The 19455-nt window shown below is 43.7% G+C and overlaps 1 protein-coding gene across 2 annotated transcripts in view; it reads left to right on the top strand.

Moving 5' to 3' along the window:
- trit1 (tRNA isopentenyltransferase 1) overlaps positions 1–19455 on the top strand; it is a 32611-nt gene that overhangs the window by 12080 nt on the left and 1076 nt on the right. Inside the window, exons 2-9 of one of the 2 annotated variants that reach the window (XM_058619643.1) lie at positions 1543–1683; positions 3145–3243; positions 3384–3541; positions 4542–4684; positions 4803–4914; positions 8446–8558; positions 8662–8739; positions 18304–18413. In XM_058619643.1, the coding sequence (XP_058475626.1) occupies positions 1543–1683; positions 3145–3243; positions 3384–3541; positions 4542–4684; positions 4803–4914; positions 8446–8558; positions 8662–8739; positions 18304–18413 (954 nt within the window). Of the gene's footprint in view, positions 1–1542; positions 1684–1925; positions 3244–3383; positions 3542–4541; positions 4685–4802; positions 4915–8445; positions 8559–8661; positions 8740–18303; positions 18414–19455 lie in introns of those variants that run through there. The other variant, XM_058619642.1, reaches the window with a different exon arrangement.

Here is a 19455-nt window from a genome sequence, read left to right as displayed (position 1 = left end):
TTGGTGGCTCGTTGTTTTCCGCGTCCGACACCGAGCCTCTGGTCTCCTGTCTGTGGGTGTCTGTGGGTGTCTGTGGTACACTCCTGACGGCGGGTTTCAGCTATCAGTTGTTTTAGCTCTCAGCTGTCAACTGAGCGGCCAACAGGTAAGCTAGCTAGCTAGCTCACGCAGATAAACCGCAGATTTCGGCTCCAAGTGGACTTAAAACACACATACATTTTATATATCAGAAAATGACTTTTGATACTTAAGTACAGTAAATGTCAGGCACTTTTACTCAAGTAATATTCTAAAATATTGACTTTGAATTCTACCAAAGTCATTTTCTGGTAAGATACTTGTACTTTTGCTCAAGTATTGCTTTCAAGTACTTTATACAAGACTGCCAATAGGAGCGTGGCTGCAGGTGACACCTCAGTCTCAGTCTGTCTGTGTTCTTGTCGTCTGCATCGTTTGTCCTTAAGGGGAAGATCAGCTCATGATTTAATTCAAAAGTAAAAAATAATGCTTTGTTGTTTGTTTCTTTAAAGGTTTGAGTATGAGTATGATTAAAGTCTCTATTTATCTTTTTTCCCCTCCACTAAAATCAAGGCTCAATCCTCTTAAAGGTCTAGTAAAGTGTTTGGGAAGCTTCTGACTCAGAAAGAAGATTTCATACAGTTTTCCTGGCAACTTGAGCCTGCGCTTGCTCCTCGAGTGGTTGGTTGTAGACTACACACAGACGCTAAGCTGAAGACGGAAAAGTGGAGATGTGTTTAGTTTGCTTCATAGTTGAGGTTTCTATTTTACAACTTAATTACATCCAATTAAAGGCAAAAAAAAAACCTTCTTGAATTTATCCATTTTTTCCCCCCCAGTGTTTTCAAAAGCTACAAAGCACAAGGACATTAACGCTTCATGTAGAAATGTTTGTTTATTTACCGCAAGGCAGACTGTCATCACAATATTCAAGGTAATTTAAAGGCACTGTGACAAACTAAGAAAACTTGCATAAGAAAATACTATTTAGAAGGAAAATAAAGAGTTTAAATCAAAGTATATAAGTAACAGTGCTGTCTAAATAGTAATATTTCATTTAATCAAAGGCTGTGGGGGGAAAAAAGAAGGTTTTCATTCAACGCTGACTGTCATTGCAAGTTTTAAAGTGTATAGTTCGTCCCAAAGCTGCTGTTATTGATCTTTATTTGGCTTTTATTTGGTGTATTGGCATTATGTTTTCCATTATACGTTAAAACAGATTCAGCAAAATAAGTCGTAAATGCATAAGGTGTAAGGTTTTCCAGTGGAGAACATAAACCATAGACTGCTGCTTGTATGAGGGGGAAAAAAAGCAAACTTCTATATGACGCATTCCTTCCTCATTCCACTCCCTCGTCCCTGGGTGGTGTAACGTGGACAGAGGAGGCGTGTGTCATAATACACAGGACGGGGCTGGAGTCATTTGTGACTCCAGCTTCCGGTTTGTGACGCCGACAAAACCACGCGCAACAATGCGCGGAATCCAATTTCCCCTCACCTCCCTCACCGCGTGTCGCCCCGCAGGTGTACAAGGGCCTCGACATCATCACGAATAAGGTAACCGCCGAGGAGCTGGCCCAGTGCAAGCATCACATGATCGGCTTTGTGGACCCGCTGGTCAGCGGCTACACGGTGGTGGACTTCAGGAACAAAGCCCTGACGCTCATATCCTTTTACTGGAAACACTTCAGCGTCACCCTCTTCATTAATAAATGATAATTACAGGAAAGAAGTCGGTTGACTGGACTGTGATGAATTGACCTGCAGGTGTGTGTGTGTGTGTGAGAGAGAGAGCGTGCCAGCATCTCTCTGCAGATGTTGCACTAGAGAGAGATCACTAGAAATGGTATTTATAAATGAGTCTCGCGCTGGGGTGTCTACACACACACACACGCTCTCTCTCTCTCTCTTTAGGCAGTCGCACCCTCATGCAAACCCCGGCCGTCACACAGATGTGGAGAGGGTAGGCGATAACTAGAGGAGGTATAAATAGATCAGGATGGCATGCACACACACACACACACACACACACACACACTCTCTTTCTCTCTCTCCCTCTCTCAGACACTCACTCTCTCCGTCACACCCACCAGTGTGCTAAGAGGATGCGGTAGTTCCAAGAATAGGCTCGGTGCAGTGTGAGTCTGCGGGTGTTAAGAGTTAAGAGGGAGAAAGGGCAAAGAGATGCATGCAGATGAAGAAGAAGAAGAAGTAGTGATGTGGAGGGACGATAGGACACACACGTGTGAGCGTGATCGCACGGGTGGGCGGACAATCCCGAGATGTTGAAAGACCTGGAGCCCTAATGACACATGTAAAGAGCTGTCGCTCTTCACTCAACATGTCCGTCACGTATAAACTCCCTCCTCTGATTCTTCTTTATTGCTCTCCGTCTCCACAACCTCTTTCAATTTCTATTTCTCTCTCTCACTTTTCCTCACTGCCTGTCAGCATTCCTCACTATTTCCATCCCCTTCGTTGCCATGCGTGTGTGTGCGCGTGTGTGTGTGAGACATAAAGAGATGGGAAGGGGTTGTGTGCCGACTGCTGATGGGGCTTTATCTTGTTTGAGTGGTTATTTAATTATCCTTGAGCAGAGTAGGTGGGCGACTGGAGAGGGGGGGGCGAGAGGAGAGGAATGGAAAGGTGCAAGATGAGAGGAGATGCGACAGAAAAAGAGAGGGAAGGAAACGAGGTGTGGCATGTAGGCTTTGTCTGTCTTGAGTTGTAAGGTTTTTCTTTCAACTTTTTGCTGCTTTTCCTTTGTGCTGTCCTCGCTCACTGATGATATACTTTACTGTTCTCGGGATTATAATTCACACTTAACCCCCTGCTCTTTGAAAATCTCAAGTAGGAATTAACGAGGCGTACGACTCGAATCTCCCTCTCGCTTGTGTTCTCAGTGCTTTCTTCTCTGTCCTCTTCACACAGCAACATAAATGTACCATTGACGCGTATAGTCCGAGCGCTTGTGACAGGATGTGACTGAATCACAACCAGCTGGCGCTGTTTTTTTACGCCTCTAAGGTCTGAATGCCTTTTGATAAATAAGTCAAACAGGCCAGTTTCTTTTATCTAATGTATATTCTGAGTACAAAGCACAGTTTCCTCCTTAACATAGTCAACATAGAGGACATGCACAGCAGAAACAAACTACCAGTCATTGTTGGAGGGACAAATTATTACATTGAGTCTCTGCTGTGGAAAGTCTTGTTGGACACCGGGGTGAGTACAAGAAACTCAACACTGCTAAGTGCAATTTGCTGCTTCCAGTAGATTTTGATACTGTAATGAAAATAGCCGGCACCTTTTCATTTGAGTTTCTCAAGTATTATAATTTGGATGCTCATGATAAACTGTCAAAGCAGGAGAGCGAGGAGGCCGGAGATGGAGGAGAAGAAGCTTCGAAAAGGAAGTTAGAGCTGGAAAAGCTGGAAGGATCCGAGTTACACAAACGACTGGCGGAGGTGGACCCCAAAATGGCGGCCACGTTACACCCCAATAACAAACGCAGGATTGCCAGGTGACAATTTGAAATAAGAAGGACAATGTCTAGAATCTCAATATTTAACAGAGGAGTCTAGTATTTAGCGACAGCACCACTGAAAGCCTGCGATCGAGGCGCGGCGAGCCGGGACAATGTAATGGAGAAGCACCATAAGTTCTGAAGAAGTTGTAAATAAGAGTCAGAAAATAAAATTCAATAGAAAAGTAACACAGGCAGTTTTACTTGAGCTTGTTTTGAGTTGTCTTGATGTCGGCCCTTTTGATCTGAAAATCCATCCATCCATCTTCCCCCGCTTTATCCTCCACACGAAGGGGCGCTGGTGCCAATCCCAGCTGACATGGGGAAAAAGGCGGGGTCACACCCTGGACAGGTCGCCAGGGACACATAGAGACAAACAACCATCCACTCTCACGCTCGAACCTGTGGTCAATTTAAAGTGTCCAATTGTCCTAATCCCCAAATCGGCCTGTTTTTGGACCGTGGGAGGAAACCGGAGAACCGGAGAATGCCTTTTATAAATAAAAGATATACTGTATAGTCGTATGGATGAAGCTTCTGACTGACGGTCACTATATACACCGACAGAACAAGTGCCTGTTTACACACACGCACACACCAACACTCACAGCTTGAGGAGTAGCAGTCGTCTCGCTCAGGTCTTTAGTGTGAGCAGGTTAGGTTACCCTGGTCGTCTAGTTGACAGGAGGGCGACAGGAATCATCTCTCCTTCATAACCCTGCAGTGCAGCCAGGCGCGACTGAAGAGTGTGGTTTGAATTTAAATCTCATCCGAAAACAGTACGTCCACACTTTTAAGGTCTACACATTAGCCATTTCCAAAGACTCACTTCTTTCTGAGGAGAGAATTGAGTCATTTGGAAGGATGATTGCCTTGTTAACTCGTCCATTACTCAGAAAATCAGGCCGGAAAAACCCTTTTGAAAGTCGTTGGGTTGTTTCCGTCCCCTCAGAGGATGAACCTGAGCATTTTATTTGCGTGAATGTTGTATCTACAGGAGCCTTCAAATTCACGAGGATACAGGCATCCCTCATAGCCACTGGTTGGAGGAGCAGAGGGGGCAGGAGGGAAGCAGTGAACTGGGGGGGCCACTGAGGTACCCGGACCCATGCATTTTCTGGCTGCATGCCGATATGGAGGGTAAGGAGGAATAATAGCTCCCAATTTCACTCGCGCTCAAGTGACGGCGATGTCATTATTTTTTTTCTCCCACATACTGTTTGTGATAATTCCATTTCTCCATGCATTCCACCTCCAGCACTCGACAAGAGGCTGGACGCTCGCGTGGATGAGATGTTGTCCGCGGGACTGATCGAGGAGCTCAGGGACTTCCATGTGCGCTTCAATCAGCAGAAAGTCCAGGATGACAGGTCAGCAAATCATCGGCATTTAGTCAGAATTCCTCAATGTTTACGCTGGATGTTTAAGTTGGACTAATGCTGGGTTCAGCAAGTCCAACGTCGCCCTCTCATCTGAGTAATCCAGACCTTCAATCTCAGACTAATTGCCCTTGTCCGTGTAACCAGGCCGATAGGAGTGAAGTGAACTTCCAAACAGCTATCTAGTTATTTATTAATCCCTCCCAATCCGACGGGTCACTCTGCACTGTGGCTTGTTGTTTGTTTCCCAAAGGCTTGGAAACCAATCTAGATTCGGCCCACAGTGTCGTGGCTTTGGATCAGAGGGGACCAATTCAGGATGTTCTGTGATTATTAATAATTGCAGAGATAAGTCCCTGCACAGGACATTAGCTCTACCAGGGGAGTCAGGTGATTGGTGCTTATTACCTCGGGGGCTCAGGAAGTGCATCCTGCACTGGATGGACTGGTGGCCCAGGAACAAATTATTTGCAGCACAGTGATATCAGTTCTAGTATCGTTGCCAGAGGAGTGGCGTCATGTGACTTGGACTCGAGTTAGACTGGAGATCGCAGTGTAATAGACCCTGGAACTCTGCTTGTACCTCAGCGTCTGTGACTCGCGTGGGGCTCAGGCTTTTGATAAAGTGACTTCACCCATAAGAATCTAAGCTTATGTCATGTTAAGTCATGTCGCAGAGTTCACAGACATCACCTGCAACCATCTTGTCATTATCCGTGAATTACCGAACACGACCACTGTGGAAAGTGTCACGAGTGACATTTCCAATCACACACACACACACACAGAGAGACTGATTCAGCAAAGCTTTATTTTTACTTTCTAGCAACAAGCATTTTCTTTGGCAGAAAACAAATCCACACATTTTGTCTGACTGGACATTTTTAGATGTCGCCGCCAGAGCTGCCCACCAGCATATGGTGCAGTACAGCAGGTAAATGCACCAAACTGTAAAAATGTGCTTTATTTTCTTAATATTCATCTGAATTTGTATCTACACAGATGTGGAATTAATTTATTCAACTCACTTTTACTGGATTACAATTCGGAATAAAAGGATTTCAGGACTATGGTTTTAAAAAAAAAAGAATATAAACCTGTATAATACGTATATGTGTGTGTGTGTTCTTGTATTTGTCACATCTTTAGGGCATTTTCTGGCATAAACACTGACCTTGTCAGGACCAGTAGTCCTCACGGAGACTGGAAACCTGGTCCTAATGTGGCAGTACCTTGTTTCTGGATGAGATTGTGGTTAGATCAAGTTTAGGTTAAGGCACCAACTGGTTTTTGGTTAAGGTTGGGGGATTATGCTTTGTTTGTCCAGATGAATGGACATCAATGCAGTGTCCTGAGAAGAAAGGCTACACAAACCGTGTGTGTGTGTGTGTGTAGGGGTGTGTCTGCAGTGCAGTGGGTTGATGCATTGGTGGAACGATGCCCAGGAAGCTGCCAGTTCCCTTCTTTGTCCCTCCTTACTTTCATCACCCCATCACCCCATTCCATCTCATCAACCAGCCTCCTCCTCCTCCTCCTCCTCTCTCTTTGCCTCTTTCCATCTCTGCCACTATTGCCCTCTCAGCAATCTGATCACCCAAGCACTCTACCCCACCAACCCCACCCCCCTCGCCTGTCTCTCTCTCCTTTGCCCTCATGTCTCCATCCCTGGCTGCTGTGGCCAGACATCAAGGTCAGATCTCTCTTACCCACCCCACCCACCCTCTCTTTCTCTCTCCTCTGGCTTTCTTTTTTTTCTCTCTCCTCCCATTGACTCTACATTTCCTGTGCTCCGTCGCTATTCTCAAATTTCTGTCTCTGCACGTCTCGCCAGATGATGTATTTTTGTTGTTTCCTCCTCTTGTTTCTGCTACAAATCTTTTACATATAAACAAATTCAAACCCCTGTCAAATGAGTTCACACAATGCTGATTACGCGACACATCATAGCAGCGTTTGCCTTCATGTCTGAGGCGACATCTGTGATCACAAGTGATGGAGGCGAGGCGGAAGCACAACAGCCACGTAAAGAGACGGCTACATACAGTTGGACTATGGCTGAAGATGGCACAAGTCTACAGGGGGGCGATAGAAGTTCCCAAACTGGGCCTTTAAAGAGATTTAAAGGAATACTTCACTGATTTGCATTTAGCTTTGTGTTACTAGAATAGGGCTAGTATTTTTGAAAGATTGTGCTTCCCAATCTCAGTTTCCCCTGAGTCGAGAAATATCTTCATCCTTTTTTTTGTTACGTACACACCAGTGACACTTGGTCCGAGCCTTTCAACTGCAACACTAACTCCGCACTTTTTAGACCCACTCGTAGGGGGCGGGACCTCATTCCCAGAATGTAAACAGTGTCCGCCATCTTTGCTAACAGTTACACTAACAGGACCAAGTGTCACTGGTGGGCACATAACAAAGAGAAGAATGAAGATATTTCTAAATACTGATCTACTTAAGTCATTCAAGTATTTTGCTACAAAAAGTCCTTCTGCTTCCATTTAAGCTCATAATTCAGTGGATCACAACTGTCAAACTCGTCAACACCTTAGGCGAAGTAAGAGCAGTGTTTTACAGTTCAGTCGAGTCGAGTCAACTGCATTTCTGGAGCACATTTAAGTGCTATACAGAGTTAAAGGCACAGCCACATCAAAAGGTATACAACATAAAATCAATAAAAACATAAAAGTAAAACAGTATAATAAAATAGTAAAATGACTATTCTTATCCTGAAGTGAAGGCCAAGGAGAAGAGGTGGCTCTATAAAAGTGATCTAAAATGGCCAGATTTAATTTCCATGGGTAAATGGTTCCAAAGAGCCGATCGCCCCGGGTTTTTTAAGTCAGGATTTTGGCAAATCTATAAAAAAAGCAGCCTGTTATTAGACCTCAGAGCTCGGGATGAGGGTGTGAAGAAGAAGAAGTTCAGAGAGGGGTACGATGGTGCCCAAACCATTAAGAGCTTTAAAAACTCAAGTTCGATGTGTGGCGAGAAACGCTTCATCGGTTTTCATCAGCGTTTGCTCTGCGGCGCGGAATTAAGACTGACGGCTGTTTTATAGGCTTTGATTTCACCTAATGATGCTCCACTGAAGCCTGGTGCGACGCGTCCTCTGAAGAGCCTACACCTTTTATTTATGCAATGATGTTATGTTGTTGTCAGTCAAACGTATGACAGGCAGCTGGAAACTGAACTCGGCATCTTTGGGTTACATGGTCAACGTTTATGTGTGAACAGTATAAAACATACGGTTGTCTTCCTGTGTTCCAGTAAATAAGGACACGCTTCATGGGAGGTCTTTTGCCCCTACATTGATATCACTTTGTTCAGTCAGACTACACGGTTCTTTTTTTATTCCGCACATTTGCTCCGACTGATATTCTCTGTTCAGGGGTAAACACGATATAAAGGACGAGGTGACACGAGTCGCCGCCGGGTGTCTAGATATGTCAAATTGCAGATGAGAAACGTGACGTGTTCACGGGTAACGTTTCGTGTCCTCCACTCTGCTCCGTTCTCCAGCCAGAGCTACCAGCATGGGATTTTCCAGTCGATTGGTTTCAAGGAGTTTCATGACTACCTGACCGCTCCTGAAAGCAGCACCCAGCAGGAGAGAGACTCACTTCGAGACACAGGTCAGGAAAAAAAAAAAAAAACCCACCAGATCACGGTTGACCTACAGGTTGGCTGATCGTCCAGTGGTTCATTCAGCTTTTTCTATACTTCATCTCTGTACAGGTATAGAAGCTGTGAAGATTGCTACAAAGCGTTATGCGCGCAAACAGAATAAGTGGGTCCGGAACCGCTTCCTTAAACGTGAGTACCCACCTCAATGTTTATGTGTGTGTGTGTGTGTGTGTTTATCCCCCACAGTCCAGTTCCTTAGCAATCAGCACTCTATTTAACAAGATGTGATTCATGCACTCCATTAGCTTAACCAATAAGCCTCTCAGACGCTGTGTCGTGTTCCAGGATACACAATGTTGTGTGTGTTTGAATTCATGTGCGCACGGACCCAGTATTTTTAGCACCGCACACAGTTGAGTGGCAACACTAAAACATATGTTTCAATGGTGCGTCGATTAAATACTGTATGTTTAATTTTAGTCGTCGTTAGCCGTGAATGTGACCTCTTACGTGTTGAGGAGCAGAATTGTTTCCTTTGTTGCAGAGTTCTATGAGAATAATGATGCCATAGAAATAACCTCTGTAACAAAGCCCAAATTGTCCTTTATATGTTATAGAGCCTGGGAAAAGTATTTGTAAAAATCTCTGACTAGTCCTTTATATTACACTTCAGTGAGCGTATAAAAACAAGTTAATGGGGACTCAATATTATGGAAATACCCCCTTATTTTTAACGTAAAATACAGGTAATAGCTTGGTAATAACAAGTAGACAGAAACGCAAAGGTAAAGCATTGTGTAACCTTGATTGAGTCGTTTTCCTGCCGTTGTATCCTTCATTTCCTCCACATACCACTAATATGTATTCAAAGTTACCTTTTGTTTTGTGTAATATCGCTGCCTCTGTGTCGATATGAGGCCTAAGAAACGCAGGCCTAAGACACCTGAGCTCATAAATAGACTTCGCTCGTCAGACGCACGTCTCACACATGCTGTGTGAACCAGGCCTAAGGGAGGATGAATTTAATCTTCATTACAATGTCATTCCCAATATTTTCTTGTGAAGGTATTATCCTGTGGGTGATGTATAATACGTTTTATTATTAAGATGGAATTACCATATTATTATAATGGTATTACGTCCATTAAAGTCCACTGTATAGTTGCTGTTACAAAATTAGATTTTATTTGGAGTGATATTATTACTGAGGGAATATTGTTTTCTAAATATCCATCCCTGGTTGACGCATGGAGCTGAACCTTTTCCATCACATGAAGTCTCTGCGGCACCAGACGCAGAGCGGTGAACTGCAGTGGTTGGTTTTCTGCCTGAGTGGCTGGCAGCTGCGTGGCTGTGGACGGCCAGTGTTTAACAGGTGGGGATTCCCCACAACGTGTGGAAACCAGACGTGTTTTTAAACATGTATATAAAGGCTTGGTGTGTTTCTCCGTCCCCAAAGCGGAAACCTCTCCTCGCTGTCCCACCGGCGACGTGCCCTCTAGTAAACCCAGACTCCTAATCCTGTTAGGCCCAAATGGCTTAGGCCTCACCCGGCCCTAAACCTGAATACCCCTCTTTCTGACTGTCTGCCTTCCCCGCTGCACACACACACACCATATGGTCTCGGTCACATGTGTGTGTGTGTGTGTGTGTGTGTGTGTGTGTGTGTGTGTATGTGTCCTTACCCTTTTATATATGCACTAAGCTCTCTGAAGTTGTACGAGTGCTTCATCAGGTTCGCACGCTGACAACAGTCCATGAGGTTAAGGTTCAGAAGAATTTATATGCAACGGGTTTGGTTGAAGAGTTGGAGGATAAACAAAGACAAGAAAAAACATAATAAAAACAGTGATATTTAAAACAGTGGCATTAAGTTTTAGATCACGCTGCTCTAGATTCCAAGATATCACTGCACTAATACTGAAAATCCTTTAGCCAAGATCAGTCCTGGCATTAGCAACCTGACTAGCCAACTCATTACATAATCATGTACGGAGAGGACCAGAGTTACACAGATTTTTTATGCAATTAAATTTCTTTTTTTTAACAAATCTCCTGATAATTAATTTTCTCCAAAGCACATTTTGCTAATTTCCTTAGTTGTAGACATTTAGATAATGCAGAATATGACAAGAACCACAACTGGCACAAGGAGCTAGTATAAAGTACCTTAAATGATAGTACATAGTAGTATCTTACCACACTAAGACTAAAGTAAAAGTCTTAAAGTAATATGACATGTGCTATAAAGTCATTTTCTGATATAAAATGTACTTAAGTAAAAGGATTGAGCCATGGTAGCTCAGTGGTAGGCTGTTTCAACTGGAAGGCTGTGAGTTCAATTCCTGGCTCTGCTAGTCTATTGTGTGTCCTTGAGCAAGACACTTTGAAGCGTGTGAACGTATGAAAGATGTGTGAATGGGTGAAAACTGTAGTGTAAAGCAGCTCATCAGTGATAGAAAACTCTTCTTCTCCTGATTGTATTTGGTAGTAATGAACAAAGACAGTCAGAGGAAGAGTTACAAGTTGCGAGTATTTGTACTTTTACTATTACAACACTTACAAAGAGCCTGAGCCAAACTTCACTTTGACAGAAATGGACTCAAACACTTGTTTTTATTGCTAGTGTTTTTCTTCTTATTATAGTTCCTCCTATGCGCTGAAACGCCAAAGCTATAGGGATTTGATGCTTAACTGTTCAAGTGTTTTTCTCAAGTGTTTTTCTTAAGTGTTTAAAAGCTACTGCAACCTTATGTTTTCCACCACAAGACGTTTGTGAGGATGCTCCTTAAAAGACAGCATGTCTCCAGGGTCTTGAAGAGGAATGTGTGGTCAAAGTTGGCATCCAGTCTAAAAAAGAGTCCTGTGTTTAAAAATGCATTGACAGCTAAATGTGAGCCTGAGTGTCCAGATCCTTGGGTTTGAAGGCCTTTTACTGGAGATGCATTAACATTCCACACAAAGTTAGATTTTTGTGAGGAGGGATTGTGAACAGCTGTCACGTAATCTATTGTCTTGCAAGTGCAATCTCAGCGAATTACAGCGTTTGTTGCACTTACACGCATTTGATTTGCGTTGAATTGAGTTTTTCCCCCCAAAAAAGCTGCAGGAGTCGCTCTCAAATCTGTGAGCAAACAGGACTTTGCTCCTTTGAAAAAACAATCTCATTTTGCTCTCTTTTTTTATAGTTATTGCGAGCCATATTTATGTTTTATTGTACCTTTCACCAGACATAGTAATTATGGAAGGAGCAGAGGTGAGATGCAGCTCACGTAGTATATACACGTGGTGGTGGCTGGATGAGTCAAACCCAAAAACCCTAAACAGTGTTTTTTCAAACCAAACCAGGTAGTTTTTTTTGCCCCAACCTTACTAAACGGTGAATTACCATATCACTATATGAATACCATAATGTTACCATGGCGACTTCTGTCATTGGTTTTCTCCCACGGCTGGTACCCAAGGGTCGGTACACGAGTCCTGCTGATTCCTGTACTTGTAATTACCTTTGGTTATTGGTAGCAAACATAGCAGGAATTGAGTTTTCAAGAGAATTTTCTTTGAGAGCCGTCGGATCACCATCACCATCACCAACACTTGGAGCGCACTCATAGTATGAAGCTAAAACAGCAATGAAGCATTTCTGAGAAGCATTTGTAATTGCATCGCTTCTGTTCTGTTAAAGCTCTAATATTATCTTGTGGTAATGTAACATCTTTATTTTTTACACAAAATGACATGTAGTATCGATAAAAGTATTGATACGTATCGGTACCGATAAGGAGTATCGGTATCAATAAAATCCTAATGATATACATCCCTAGTGCCCGGTACCTGGTGCTTTTTTTAAATACTAAAATGTGATAGGCAGCATCGTCACTGGACGAGTCATGAGTGCGACTTCCGACACGAGTCAAACCGAACAATGCCGGCCTGTAGATCAGTTAAAAAGACTTAAAATCCTGAAAATGTGCGTTAATCTCCAACATTTAGCCCGGAAAAAAATCTCAGTATTTAACTGCAGAAAACCTTGCATCCACACGTACTCTTTAACCCCGCTCCTTCCATCATTCTATCCTCCATCGCCCCTGTTCACCTTCCCCTCCCTGCTGTGACTGCTGACCTCTTTTTCTGTTTTCATCTGAGCCACACACTCACACAGATGCCAGCAGTTCCTCAGCTGAGCAGGCTAATCTCTTAAAGCATTACAGAGCTGCCGGGAATTTGGCCCCCGGCCGCACAAACATGGGGTCACTGTGGGCCATGCGATTCATGACAAACACAATCAGATGTTAACATAAATGTCCCAGTTTTTCAGATCACAACTTAAGACAGACTGACAGTGAGGGAGTCTTAAATAATTTTCAAAAGGTGACGAGTATCTTGATGGATTGAACCGCCGGGTCAGCCCGGCTCATATTAAATCAAGTTTAAATAGCGCCGCCCTTCAGCGCGTCTGCACGTGGGCGTGCGCTTACAGGATTCGGATTTTCATTTTTAATAAAGTGCCACATGTAATGCAGAGAACTCCTCCCTCAGAGGTTTTGTATTTTAACATCCAAAGACTTAACACACACACACACACACACCTGTAACCAGGGTATGCAGGTGTGGTTTGACTGAGGCCTCGTGAGTGTTAAGTAACACAGGTGTAGGTATCTTTTAGTCCCAGGAGTGAGTGAGTGAGTAAGTGAGTGGGTGAGTGAAGGATGGGTGGAGTGTAGTCTTGCACAGGCAGAAGGGCCTGTCTGCACTGGCTTGTTTGTTTGTATTTTCTTCACTGTCGTCTCACACCAGGATTAAATGGCGTTGGCTTGAGTCCAACATTTGCACATTTTGGAGGCAACCGCTGGCATTTTAAGGTGATATATTACGTAAAATAGATACATGTTTTAAAACAAGAATTATCCCACAATGACAGAAGGTGAAAATAGCAGACCGTAACACCTTACATACTACGTGTCCAATTGATGAAGCCTTGGCTTGACACACTTTCAATCTCCCTCATCAAAATCCACAGGACCACTCGGTGTCATTTAAATGTTTACCGAACACACAGAACATAATCCTTACATGGCAAAAATCCACAGTTCTTCAAAATGAGAATTAAAAAAAAGGAAAGCAAATCGAGAGAAGGACAGTCTCACAGTCTGTAATCAACAACCTCTCATCTGTATTTTTACGCGTCTCCACTGCAGACACTTGTTTTGTGAGTGGGATAGTTAGGCTTCCAACATTTACCTGCTCTCTGCTGGCAATGCATCCCATGTGAAAAGATCCACACATCTATGTGAAAATGTGACATTTTCAAGCAGCCTAGAAGTTGTTGTTGTTGTTTCCCGGAGTGAAGGGGCTTTTTAAAAAAAAGGGTAACTAAGGGTAGATGACAAGAGGGGGAGGACAATGTTGAGTGAGACGCGTGGGCGATAGTGCACACTCGGAGTCTTGCGTCGAGCGAGGGAGGCTAGATAAAAGGGAGACGGCGGGAGAAAGGGGAGAGGAGCGACACATGGATAGCTGGCTGGGTGGATGGAGAGTGAAGGTAATCTGATCCAGCTGAGGCAACAGGTGTGAGGCGAGTTTACACCCTGTCCTTCTTGCAAGAGCAGAGCTTTCACGCACGCATGCACGCGCACACACACACACACACTTCCTCTCATGGAGATAGTCGGTGTTGTTGCTACAGAGAGGGGAGTAAGACATGAGAGGGCTGATGAAGGCGGGCGTTACAGACATGGTTATGGGGAGAGGCGATTTTTCATCTTTGTACAGAGCAGAAACCGTAGATGTGGAAAAAGATCCCAAATGTTGCAAAAAAAAAACAACAACAACAAAAAAAGCCCTTAACTCCAGCAGAAACCCTCATAAATAAAGAATAAATATAGCAGCCTTGCTGTATGCAACCACAACATCCTTGGTTCAATGCCAGACATGGCACTTGTTGCCTCTCTCTCTCTCTCTCTCTCTCTCTCTCTCTCTCTCTCTCTCCAATCCAGTTTATTTATTTGTAAAGCACATTAAAAAAAACCTGCGTCATGTTTGGCCTGTTTATTGCAACAATATTTGTCGCCCAATAGGAGAACGATGTGTTTGAAATGACCCTGCATAAATGTGTTGAGTCATTGAGTCCAAAAAGTGGTATCGTCCCATCCAAGCGCGACAAGTAATATTTCACACAACAGCTTTTTCTGATTTGAAATCTGCTTGACGACGCACGCTCTGACGATGTTGAGCGTTAAACCAGAGAAGGAGGTGAGGGGAGACAAAAAAGTGGAAGTGCAAGTAAAAAAAGCAAGAGGAGGGAGCGCTGACGTGTAAGTAGATGCAGCTGTCGTGTTCCAGTGTGGACAAAAAGCTTAGGGAGCACAGCTGGACTGAGACTGAGCACACGCAGGCAGACATCCTCACTCAGGCAAACACGAGGCAGCAAATGACTCCTTGTCTGTTTGTTGCAACAGGTGGACTTACAGTTTCATCACACACACACACAAACACACACACACACACTAGCAGAGTACTGGCAAGCAGCTGCGCAACGACAGGCGACGCTCTTTCTCTGCAAAACAAAAGACAACAGTTGCTCTCTCTCTCTCTCTTGCACGTGCTCTGTGTTTTTGTGTGTGTGTGTGTGTGTGTGTGTGTGTGTGTGTGTGTGTGTGTGTGTGTGCGTGCATAATTTCCTATCAACCCTCATTCACTGAAGAGTGGATTAGCAGAGTTAAATTTCACTCAATCCAAAACATGGGGCAGTTGTAGGGGGTGAGTCCCATTTAGCGTCTGGCAGCCCGTCACTTCAGTATCTGCCTTTTATTTACCACCGCACCAGTCTGCCCTGTGGGAGTCTGGTGTTTTCAGGGGGGAATTGTGGGAGTGGATGGCGCAAGATGAAGAAACAAAGTAAGCAGAGTGATGGAGGCAACACAACAGGTGGAGCCCAGGAGAGCTCCAGCTCTGCATCTGGTAGAGGTATGCCAGGTGACACTTGCCACCGCCGCCACCTGCTCACTCACTATTGTGCCATGAACACAAAAGGTTTTACCCTCTCTGACACACACACACACACAGACAGTAGTCACACCTGTGAAACCCGATGCTTTAAATAACAGTTACTGCTGTTAAAGTCTCACTCCCTGACAACTCGACCCACTGTGCGAGTGTGAAAACACACGTTCAGGACAGAGTTTTTGGATCTGCGCATCACACATTTTTTCCTCTATTGTCATGCAAACACACTGAGGGATCAAGCATTGATCTGTGAGCAATAAAATAAAAGTACAGCTGGCCTCCGTGTCTCCTACATCACATGTTTCAACCGTTACTGTGGCCCGTGCTTCACATGTGGCTGTGTGAGGACGCGCATTGTTGCCTCACACTCAGTCGTCTGACAGAGGCAACACTGTTGACTGCCTCCACAGTCGGCGCTTCCTCGGTAATAATGGAGTCCCAGTAGACCCTGAAGGTTGTCTGCTGCCCTCAGCTTCGCAGCATAGTCTCGGTCTGAAAAGGATTAAGTCATAACTGAGTGAGTTGGCTCACTGTGCCTTACAGGTTAATGGGAGTCATTTACCTGAGCGTATGTGCTGAACACGGAGATAAAATATTGTATGCAAAAACTGCACCTGAGAGACACGCTCAGGCCAGTTTTGTTTTTAAAGGCTAATCAGTGCTTCAGAATTTGGGAATACTCCCTCTCAGTAGAGCTCATTGCTTTGCATTGCCCCTCTTCCTCTTTTTTCACCCTGCATTTTAATGCCTCCGTGACTCAAAAGCCCCATTTGTACCTTTTAACTCCCTGCCCTCTCTACCTGTTAAACACAATGTGGGTTAATAGGTGTTTTGACTGTGAGTGTTCAGTTTATTATTGTTCAGTCAGGAACACTCACGTCATTGTTAAAGCATTTATTTTCAACAAATGGAAATACAGTTAGATTAGGTACATTGGCTGTAGGTGAGAGTGTGAGAGTGGATGGTTGTTTGTCTCTATATGTGTCCCTGTGATGGACAGACAAACTGTCCAGGGTGTGACCCCGCCTATCGCCCTCTGTCAGCTGAGATTGGCACAGCTCCACCCGCAACCCTCACTTGGAGGATAAGATGGATGGAAATACAGTTAGAAGTGCTGCTGATGGCTCTGCTATTTAACCCTTGAGGCCGGTTCTAATATTAGTCACACTCGTACCGCTAAGCACATAAAGTGTACTATGATAAATAATATCCATTTTATTCATATTTTCATTCAGATTTTTTTGTTCACCTACATCTGACCTAATTATTCAGATACTAATACTTTTTTTTTTAAAGATTTTAACCCTTTAAATGCTTGATTATTTGAATTATCATTTCTTTTTATTCATTATTTTCAATATACTACATGCAAAGTCACTTTTTGTGTTAATTTATTATTATGTCAATGTGAGGGAGGGGGGAATTATGACAGTGCCATCTAGTGGAAATAGCATATGCCGAATATGGCATATTCGGCAGACGCCATCTGGTGGAGAGTAGTAGAAATGATCACTTCCAAGGCAAAAGACCAGATTGACACCCAGATATAGTAAAATGCACGTGTTAGTATGCTAAATTAATGGAAGTGAGATCAAACAGTGCACTTTCAATGGGTTTTAATGGCACATTTTTTGCGCTTAACGGTCTGAGTGTGACATCTATTGTGTTCTTTAATATTTGGTTCAACCACCAACCGTCACGTTTAATTACAGCTTTTTTGTTGTGAAGGTGGACGGACAGGTCTGCCCCACTGTCGGCTGATACTCAAGCTTATTTTGTCTACACTAAGTATTTACAAGTACAAAAAGAATCAAAATTCCAGTCAATTAATAGAAAGAACTAGGTTAATTGAGCATGACCATTATAAACACAAGATATTGGTAAAAATGTAATACAACTGTTGATTGACATGAATGCCGCTACTTTGCGTAAGCTTATTAAAGTCATTCTACTTTAATTGCAGTGCACATTCAACTTAATTCACTTCATTGGTTATAAACAATGTGTCCTGTCTCTGTTGTTTCCTTTATGTTTCACTCATTATTTGATTATAATGCTTATTTTTAATTTATTTTTTATAACTTTAGTTGCTCACATCTTCATTTTTACATTCTGTTGCGTGTCTTCGGTCAGTCCAGGACCGTGTCTCCTCACGCAGACAGAAGGGCAGACGGGGCACGGACTGGTGCTGCTGCTCTTTAGTGCTGAGGCCTAAACAGCAGACTGCTGACCGATGAAAAATAGAAAAACGGGGGATGGAACTGTGAGAGATGAGGAGAGCGAGTGAACGCCAAAGCAAGACTGATGGCGAGAGAGAGAGAGAGAGAGGGAGCGAGAGAGATGATGCACAAGAGTGAAGGGTGGGAGGGAGGAGCAGGAGGGGGGGAGGCAGAGACATTATTGAGCCAGTGTGAGTCAGCAGGTTGACGAAGCATCAGGGTGCAGCTCCGGCACATCCATCCTGATTTTCAGCTCAGCTTTTCTGAGACAAACTCACTCACTTAAAGGCCTCTTATCGCTGTAAATATACAATAATCATGTCACGATTCAGGCGTTTGCATCAACACTGACATCTCACATGATGCACGGTGAACTGTCGTCAGCACAACTCAATCGATGGTCGGAAGTGACCACACGTCCAGTAAAAAAAATAAAAGTATAAAATGCTGAAACAAGATTTTATTTCTTAGCAGCCTGTGTCCATGTTAAAAACCATACTGTGTGTGTTTGACCTGTGTCTTTGTGCAGGACCTGGAGACAACGTGCCTCCAGTGTACGGCCTGGATGTGACGGACGTGTCGCGGTGGGAGGAGGCGGTGCTGAACCCTGCACTGCAGATACTGGACAGTCTCCGTAAGGTGTGGCCTCACTACGCTGAAACTGGCAGCTCTTCATCCTTCTGTCTCCTTTGCTCCTTTCCCGTCTTTCTCTTGCTTTCCCTCCCTCCTTTATTACTCGTTTCCATCCTGTTCTCTTTGTTTTCTCCGGTTGGCTTCTGTTTCCACCAACATTTGGTCCCTTTTTCCCACGTCCTTATTTTATCCTTTTCTAATTTGCTTGATAACATGCTTCTTCCCTTTCCTCACCTCCTCCTGACATGTTTCTCAAAAAGCCTCCCCTCTTTCCCTTCATTCTTCCTCTTTCCTTGTCTTTTCTTAACTCATCCAACTCCATTTATCTTCCTTCCTTTTGGAAATGTCAATGTTTCCTTGCTCCTTTTGTTCTTCCTCAACTTCTCATAGTAATACTTTAACTGTATAGAAGTATTTACAGAACAGTCAGCAGTGACTGCACTGTGCTCACCCCCTGAGTCGGGAAGCAGCCTGAGACATGGACACTTGCGCTCGTTGAGAATATGGCTGCCAGTGTCTACATATGTTTTCCAGAAATAGCATTTTAGGGCTCCTAAAAAGGCCAGTTTGATCTGGATAAAAAGCAGATACATTACAAAACTTGTGGATAATCCTAAACGTGTGCTCTTGTGTACAGGCCCTGAGTCTATATGGTTGTGTTTCCATCTCAGTTTAGTAAAATAAAAGCGTTATTAAATATTCTAATAATATTATTTACTTATGTACTTTGTCTTAATTATATTAATTGAGACAAAGTACATAAGTAAATAATAGTGCTACCTGATGGTGTTTCCATTGAAGGGTGTTTTGCTTATGAACCGCAATTCTAGTCTCGCGAGATCCCATTTAAATCCCACGTAAAATCTCGCCCCACTAGACTCCACTTCAGGAAGATGGCCGAAAGCATTTTGCATTTCCATGTTTTTCAACAGAAGACGCACCATCTTGTCTGAAGTGGTCCTACAAACTGGTTTCCATTACGTTTTTTTATTGCTTTTTGTGCATTTCTAAGGGTAACTTGTGATACCTTACAAGCTTTTTCTTGCCA

The sequence above is a fragment of the Solea solea genome, chromosome 20 (assembly GCF_958295425.1).
Source record: "Solea solea chromosome 20, fSolSol10.1, whole genome shotgun sequence".
In the NCBI taxonomy this organism is placed as follows: Eukaryota; Metazoa; Chordata; class Actinopteri; order Pleuronectiformes; family Soleidae; genus Solea; species Solea solea.
The sequence above is the reverse complement of the archived record's forward strand: the minus strand, read 5'-3'. Positions and strand labels throughout refer to the sequence as shown.